At 36.7% G+C, this 9234-nt stretch overlaps 1 protein-coding gene across 1 annotated transcript; it reads left to right on the top strand.

Annotated features, from left to right (window-relative positions):
• On the top strand, positions 424-1038 carry LOC107632654. Its single transcript, XM_016336323.1, has one exon. The coding sequence runs from the start codon at positions 424-426 to the stop codon at positions 1036-1038; it is 615 nt and encodes a 204-aa protein (XP_016191809.1).

Below are 9234 nucleotides of genomic sequence, written 5' to 3'. Positions count from 1 at the left end.
AAAGAAAATGAAATGGGTGTTATATCACAATCACGTGTACTGGCCATCTATGGTAAAAGATTGCATCGATTATGCAAAAGCATGTCAAGAATATCAATTGCATGGCTCGATACAGCAGGTCCCTGCATCTGAGCTGCATTCAGTAATAAAACCATGGCCATTTAGAGGCTGGACTTTAGATTTGATTGGGTTGATTCACCCTCCTTCATCGAGACAACACAAGTTTATCTTGGTAGCAATTGATTATTTCACAAATGGGTCAAAGCAATTCCCCTGATAGAAGTTAGTCAAAATGAAATAATAGATTTTATCGAGGAATATATTATTCATCGATTTGGAATTCCTCAGACATTAAGTACTGATCAAGGAACTATGTTTACTGGCCAGCGAATTAAGAATTTTGCAGTCTCGAGGAATATTAATATGGTTACCTCAATCCCTTATTATGCGCAGGCTAATAGGCAAGTAGAGGCAGCCAATAAAATTCTGATAAGTTTGATAAAAAAGCATATCGGGAATAAGCCTCGAACGTGGCATCAAACTTTAAGCCATGTACTGTGGGCTTATCGAAATTCACCAAGAGGTTCAACAGGTACTTCACCATACAAATTGGTGTATGGTCATGATGCAGTGTTGCCATTAGAGATAAATCTAAATACTTTAAGGATATCGAAGCAGAATGATTTGCCAGTTGATGATTATTGGAATGCAATGTTCGATGAGTTGAATGAGTTAGATTCGGAGCGGATCTTGGCACTTGAAAATGTAGTTCGACAAAAAGAAATTATTGCTCGAAGTTATAATCGTCGAATTAAGGAAAAGTCTTTTGATATAGGCGAGTTGGTTTTGAAAGTCATTTTGCCAATGGAAAAGAAATCGAAATTTCTTGGCAAATGGTCCCATACTTGGGAAGGCCCTTTTCAAGTAATAGGGACATATTCTGGAAATGCTTATCAGATTAAAGATATCGAATCGGAAAAAGTAGTTAACTCGATTAATGGAAAATACTTGAAGCGATTCTATTGTTGGCAGAATTAGAGTTCAACATGCACGAATCCAGGAAAGATATTAAAAATACAAAGAGAAATTTGAAATGAAAAGAAATTCAAGGTGCAAGTAGTTTTGTTAAATCGAAGCGTAGCTTTGCCCTTCTGCTGTCCAGAGTTAAAAGCACCTCAGCTTGTTTGAATTTGTCAAATTGGACTTTCTCGAGTTGTTTTTCATATTCTTCTCATTTAGTCTCAATTGAAATAAGCTCTTGAATGAGGTGTTGTTGCTCTTGTTGGGCAGTGGCCAGAGGTTTGGCTATGGTAGCTCGTCTCTGACGAATTTTGGCAAGATTTTCATTAATTTGAGCTAGTTTCGCTTCAAGTTTCGCTTCTTCTTGGTCATAAAAAGTTTGAATGGAAATAGCATGAGAAATTCTCAAATCGAATTCTTCATGAGAAGCTTGGATTGGTCGAAGGGCTGCAAAACAACCTTCTATATTAGATTTGATCTTAGCTTCCTCAGTTTCAGTTTCCTGGAGTTGAAATTGAAAAGCTACGCTCTCGTTGAGAAGCTGTTTGAGTTTTTGAATCGAGGCAAAATGTGGTATGTTAGCTGAAAGTTCAAAGGAGGAATTTAAAAGATCAGACAAGAGTTGGTTAAGGATTGTATCATTAACCCATGTAGCAGGTGGATGATCCAAGAGCTTTATGAGTGACCGAAGTTGTTCTCGAGTGTCAACACTCAATTTGAATGAAGGTCTTGATGTAGCAGGTCTTGGGAGTGTTGGCACTGGTACATGTACCTCATCTTCCTGGATAACTTGGTCTAGTATGGAGATCAGGCTGGCCAATGTAGCTCTTGTAGGAGTGGTGGAGGCATCTAGTGTTTCAGATACTTGTCCAGGGGGAGTCTGAAAATCAGCCTGTTGAGGAGGGCTAGGCAGTTTTGGAGGAGTCTCTAAGACCCTGGATCAAGTAGAATCTGAATTGGTGGTGTCAGCAACTCTAGAAACAGAGTCGAAGTCTGGAGCCACCTGGTTTTCTGCAGAGAGTGCAGCCTGATTGTTTGGCGAGATTGACTCAAGTATTTGAGTGTCTACTGGAGAATGCTGCGAAGGATCTGTTGTCAGATCAACCACCGGTGTTACATGGTGAGGTGGAAAAATGGTCTGAAGTGGCTGAGTGGACCCTGTGACTTGAATCGAACTATAAGATGTAGACTGCCCTGGATCATGATGCTGTTGCAGAATTCGTTGGTCAGGTGCCACAGAAGATGTAATTGAATGAGCAGCAGTGGTAGGCTGGAATAAAAGGTACACAGTTATAAGTTAAAAATTTATTTCAACTTGAATGAAATACATTTAGATATAATTGTGTTACCTGAATCGGTCTGGGTCTCCGAACTAATTGGGAACCAAGATCTGAATCAGTTGTGTCCTCTGATTGGGGAGAAGCAGCAAGAATGTTCTGAATGTTTTGCTCATTCCCATCAGAACTCTTGCTTGACAGTTGTAACCGTAACTAATGAAGAAATTAGAATTGGAAGTTAATATGTAGATGTGATTTCCAAAATGTGTTAGTTGGAAATATATTATTATATGTGAAATAATAGATGGATAATGGTTACCTTTCTGGAAGTCTTGGTGGGAGTTCTTTGACTTTTGTGTTGTGGTTGCCGAGAAGAGATTGTTGTGTCGGCCTTTCTTTTTTGGGGTCTTTTGGGAGAACCCTCAACAGCAGGGTCTGTTCGAATGATAGATTACTGGATTACCTCCAAGGTACGGTTGTACCTAGAATTGTAAGCAGCCCACCATTCGAAACAAGATTTCGTAATGTATGAGCTACGATCATAAACAAGGAAATTAAAATGTTCCTTGTGTTGTTGATTTGTTGCAAGGAGAAAATCACAGTCGTGTTGAGAGGGCAGAGTGATAAGGCAGAGTGGTTTGTTGTTATGAGGAAAATGGGTTGGAATGGCTTGCGAAAATCCCAGTTCTCTGGCTGTATAGTGAGGGGCGTATAGGGCCACCTTGAGCTTTTCCTTTTTATGCTGGGGTAACCCTATAGAAATTACTTGAACAGCTAACAGATTCGCCCAGTTTCGATTAGCTAGTTCACTTTCCTCTGTGTCATGTGGCAAGAGCAAGCGATCGAGCCATTCAGGGCCACGATTTCGACGCAAAAAAGGGCGAAATCTAAATCCTCATTGTCGAAATTTTTACAGGAATGGAAGAGAGAAAAAACAGTCCAGAATCGGTCCTCATCTGTTTATGTATTTGGGAAGTTGGGTTTATAATCAGCTAATCGAAAACCTTCGATGTGCTGTTTATCAGTGACACCACCTCCAGGTTTCGTCATAATTTTTTTGAAAATGGCATTGAGCCATAGTTGGAGGAGCCAGAGAGGGCCACCTGTGCTGATTATACTATTGTCTCGAAGACAATGAACGAATTGACCAAGTTTTTCGAAAATGTGCCCTAGGAGAAGTTTGGTCAAATTAAGAACTTTCCCTTCGTGAAGCAAAGCAGCCAAGGGAAGAAAGAGCTTTGACATCTGGACGCTTCGAGAACAGAAAAGAATTGCATTCAGCCAATAGAATAAGAAGGCCACATGTTCATCATCTGTAACATCAGTATTTTCTACACCCATGTTATTAGCGATGAAATCGCTGTAAGAATTGGTTAAGGCAACATTGTATTGGTGCTCGTGCTACATGTTAGGGGTGCAATCTGGAGAGTTTATTGGAAGCCCCGTGATAGCAGCTACATCCAAAAGGGACATTTCGATCATTCCACAAGGGAGGTGAAAGTTGTTGGTTGTCTTGTTCCAAAAGCAAGTCACAGTCCCGATCATCCAAGAAAGTGTTGTAAGTGAGAAATGGGAGAGCCTTAGTAGTTCTTGTATTCCTAAAGCCCCCCAGTCAGCACTTTTCGTGGGTTCAAGGCGTTGGTACCAGGCCGAGAAGTCAAATCCTCGAGGATTAATCTTTGGATTATTCCTGAAGGGTTTTTGATTAATGAAGTGGGAAATGTTACAAGCTTGGTTGATCAATAGATCTTCTCCTTCAGCACTAGAAAAGAAAGAAAGTTTTTTGTTTGCCCTCTCTAGGGATTCGATTGGCCCGAGAAAACAATGGGTATCTGTGCCTACTGTGAAGGGGATTAAGATTCTAGTGTCATTAGTTTGCAGTTGAGGATCGTCAATGACTTCATCATTGACTTGGTTTAGTATGCGAAGGGCTGGTGGAGCTGGCGGCGCTACTGCATGACCTTTACCTTTGTCTTGAGAAGTAGCATGAGAAGAGGAAGCGGCCATTGTAGAATGAAGAAACAAGGTTGAAAATTTTGTAAGGAGGTTTGATGTAAGAGGGATACAGGGAATAATGAGTTTCAAAGAAAATTTGAACAAGGGTGAGATTGGTGAATTTAAAGTGTTATTGTAACCGTTACTGTAGAGAGAATACGAATAGAGGTAACTTCGCAAGGAAGATGAAGTGGGAGGAAGAGGAAGCGTGAGTCTCGGAAAACGTGTCGAGTGGATCAATATTAATGGGAAGTTAAATGATAGTTATTACTGATTTAAATTGAAATTTGAATTTGGATTAAGTGTTTTATCTTCCAATAAAGTTATCGAAAGTAAACACATTAATCCAAGGGGGCAATTTGTTGATTGACAAAATATTTTCGATGAAGGTAAGCAGTTCGAAGACATAAGCAGTTTTTTGAAAGGATACACGCGCAAGCATTAGACGGAGGTTCTCGACACGGATTCGATTTCAAGACCTTTCGATAAATTGAGCAAGTCAAATCGAACAAGGTACTCGAGTCAAGTAATCGAAATAAATTATTCGAATAAGTGATTCGAGTAGACTATGGTAGTGGAGAAGTTAGAGGCTTCTATCACGCGAGGTAATCATGGGAAACGTTTAGGCAGGAACGGTTACCAAGGAGAATGCATTTAAAGTTGTAATTTTGTAATTAATTCAGTTACTAAAAGTAGATTATAAATACTAGGAAGTCTTAGGGAATTAGGGTTGGAACTTTTACTCAGAAAACACTTAAGCACACTCACATCCCCAAAAAATTCCTGAGTCTACGATCGAGTAACTTTTCTGTAGGGTTCCTTCCATATTTTCTTTCTTTCAATTTATCTTGTAACTTTACCTTTCAAGCAGATTTATCTTTAAGTGTTCTTTATCTTCTTCGTCTAATTTACATTTCTGCGTTTTAAATTTCCATGTCAAAGTCCTTTGACCCAGTCAAAGTCCTTTGACCCAGTCAAAGACATTTTATTTGTTTTCTTTCAATTTCAATGCAAGCCTTTCCGTTTTCTGTATACTTTCTTTTCGAAAAGTTTACCTTTTTTGTTTCTTTCATTAATTTATCAATTTAAATTTATTTTTATTTTCAAAATTTACTTAATCGAAGACACTTTGATGCACTTTAAGAAAACTAGTACCTACACAGAGAAGTATGTTTCGCTCCCAGATCACTAAATATCGAACCACAATCGATTTGCAAAAAATCGACAAAACAATTTTTATATCAGTAATTGCTTTTTTATGAAGAAAATCTTTCGCCCTTCCAAACGACCTATCCGACTATCCTTCTCCACCAGAACTAACAGGTGTCTTTTTTGTATTGTCAGACATTGTACGTTATTTTTATTTTTATATAAATTTTCTCAGACTACTGGATTACACCATGTATGGCCCAACGAAAAATAAAAGAATACGGGTCGGGTCAACGCTACGCTTACAAAGGCACCAAGTGCGGGTTCCCTTGTTGAGGCAAAAACGCTTACGGTCCAAAAAAAACTAGGGTTTTAGACTTTAGAGGAGGTTTTGTTACGCCTATATAATTCTCCATTCCCTCTTCTCTTCTCATAAGCCACCATTCCTTCTCTTGCCGTATTTAGGGGTTTAGGTGCAGCGATTCAAACTCTGCAATACATCATCACTAAATCTGTGTCTCCAGCGTCAAATTTGCTTCCAATTTTTATCGAATTTCTCTGCACGAGCTACCCGGGCTTCTCTGATAGATCCGTGACGTGAATGTCCCAATGCACGTGCTAAAATCACGCCGTTCGTGTTGCAGTTTAGCCCTAATTTTTCAATGGCTCAAGCTGTGTCAAAGAAACGGCAAAAGTCCCCTATTGTGATGAATTCAGTTTGATTCTGAACTTGAATTTGCCTCGCTATGCCTTCAGCTTGTTTTCGAACGCAAAAGTGTTCAATGAAATTGGGAGCTAGTCCTTGAGGCGCAAATTAATTATCGGTCGTTTTCAATTTTCGGGTTCTTAAATTCGCACTGTTTTTTCCTCTGAAAATGTCCGAAACATTGTTATTCAAATCATAAAGTACTAGTTTTGACGTTTTATTTCTTAACGTATTGAATCTCTTGGCAATGATTACAATTTATCCGCGCTTCTGAGAATATTCTATGAAGCATAAAGGATAAAAAATGGTTGAATTTCTTGATATGAGCCAAGTTTTAATATTTTCTTATTTTAAAACAGGAAAATTGATTCAGCGAGTTAGTTACTTAGTTGGCTATGAGGATGTTTATTCAGCTTTTAATGCCAGTTCTGCTTCTGATTAACTGTGATTGATAGAGCTGTTACACAATCTGAGCCTCTCAATAATGTTGGAGTCCTCTGTGTGTGTCTGTGTGTCAGATCTCATCTAATTAGGGTTTAGAGATTCTAGTGGATAATTCTGATATAGTAACCCTAAATTTTTTATAGTTTTAACATTTGTTTTATGACATGCGGTAGTTTGGTTATTGGAATAATTAGCATGGTGTATTTTAGTTGGTAGTTATTACTAGCTTAGCAAAATTATTACTATCAACTACATCATAAATACTAAGCTACTATCTATTAACTAATAATTAAAATACATTGTGTTGCCGGTGACGATATAATCCAATTGTTTGAGGTGTTTTGGAGCCAAGACCCTGTTTTCAGGGAGAACCTCCTTGGTGAAGCTACATTCATATGACGTTACTGGATTTAACCGAGGCAGTATTTAAATAAAGAATTAACTTACTGATTTCTTTTTGTTTCAAGTTTAATCTAACATTGTTACTATGACTTATTCAATTGCAAGTGTGGTTTAGCTAAGTTCATAGCAAGCTACTAGGTTTATGTTTTGTTTCATCCAAATTTATTTATTGAGTTTCACTATACTCTATTCCGTCCTAAATGGATTAGGGTCTGAAAAACTCATAGATTGTTGTGTTGTTCATCACCTTCATTTCTTGTTTAACCCACGAGATAGGAGACAAATACCAGCACTACATCTTTTGCAAAGTTTTAATATAGGTTTCAAGCAGCATGGATTATGATGTTAATATGAGAAATTTTCTTTTTGTTGCTCTAATTTTTGTTAGCTTCTACTTCTGATTTTAAGTTGTTGCTGCTTTTATATTGTTGTTCAGATTTAAAAGATTTTCGTTGAGTGCATAGCTTTATATTGTTATTCAGACTTCAAAGATTTTTGGTGGGTATAGAACTTCAGATTGTTATTGTGGACTTGCGAGATGTGATCATAAATAATATTGAAGACCAAGTAGATTCCAAGTGTAACAATTTAAAATATGTATTAATCAAGTTAAACTAAGTTAATGTGTTTGATGTTTAAATCGATGAAAGTGAAGGACTTTGGTTGATAATAAGGTTGTCCATCTGCAAGGATTACAGAAGAGGTCATGTTTTGGATTTTGCCCTGATGAAGACAGCTTGGAGAGTGCAGACAGAGGCTTAATGAAAAAATGAACTATTTGTATTTGTTCTAGTTTTCCAGATTGCTTTTAAGCATATGCTGTTATGTTCAATATAATTTTTTTTTTCGTGAGTTTAACTATACCCTGTTCGGTTCCAAACGGATAAGGGTCTGAAAAACTCAAAGATCAATGTGTGTTGTTTATCAGCTTCATTTCTTGTTTAACCCACGAGATTGGAGTTAAATAACAGCACTACAGATATGTAACAAGTTTATTCCAATTCTTATCTTTTGTTAGCATGGTTTCTGAAATCTTGTTTTTTTGTTTTCTCTCTTCCTTTTTGGGTGGGTTACTATGTAGGTATTCTATACACTTGAGTTAGGGTTATTTGTGCCAAAGTGTGTATAACATGTTATTGAAACAATACATTATGAATTAACGAAGAGTATATATTATAAAATTTGATGTCTTGGATGTTGAATTTCATAAGGTTATTAAACAAACTAATGTAAGTTACCATGACCTTTGTTCAAAGTTGCAAACTTCTACTTAATTTAGTTCAATGCACTTTACATTAAACATAATACAGAATTTTTTTGAGCCAATTTATGTATACAAATATATTTTAAGAACCATCAATTTGAGCTGCTCGAAATCTTGAGACACACGCTGACCGTCTCAACATCAATTGGAAGTTTGTAATGTGATTGTCACTGAATACAAGACATATGAAAGGCATGGATCTCTTGGTGCTTAATAAATGCGCTAATGAGAGGCTTGTCGAGTTTAATCCAGTGGTTGTTGAGCTTCTAGAAAAGAAACGATGCTCAAGAATCATATACTCATATTCTAGTGTCATCTAATGTTCCTAATACAACAGGTGAGCTACATTACAAGGAAAAGGTTTCATACTAAACACGTAATAAATAATTATATTTGGTAGAAACTTTAAACCTAAAAGTTATTATAAGTAGAAAAACATGAATCTGTTGTGGAATAAATAAATAAGGAAGATATAATATAAAATAAAGAGGTGTAAATAGAATACTTTAATATTAATATAATTAACTCAATAATTTATATGCTCTAAAGAGAAAGAGAGAGAAAATATTAGTAATGTATAAAGAGAGGAGAATATTTTTTATTGCTGTTATATGAAAGGCTATGAAGCCTTATTTATAGCTGCACAAATTCAACCTTTATTAAAGGTTGGTCTTTATAATAATCTCATCTCTCTCTTGAAAACTTCAGTCGTCCATATTAATGGGCATCCATCTCACATTCTTATCACAACATTCCTCTTTGGATGATCATTTAGGATTATTCCCTCATTAAAACCTTACTGAAAAAAAATCCAGTGGAAAAAAAAAACTTTAGTGAAGGAAAAAGAGTACAATATCCTTTGTGATAAAGACTGCCTCATTAAAAACCTTGTCAAGAAAAACCCAATGGAAAAAAAAATCTGACCAAGGGAAAAAGAGTACAGTCTCCCCCTCTTGTCGATATCATTTAATGTCTCG

Source organism: Arachis ipaensis, chromosome B03, assembly GCF_000816755.2.
Source record: "Arachis ipaensis cultivar K30076 chromosome B03, Araip1.1, whole genome shotgun sequence".
Taxonomy (NCBI): domain Eukaryota; kingdom Viridiplantae; phylum Streptophyta; class Magnoliopsida; order Fabales; family Fabaceae; genus Arachis; species Arachis ipaensis.
Note: the sequence above shows the minus strand (reverse complement) of the source record. Positions and strands in the feature narration are given on the sequence as shown.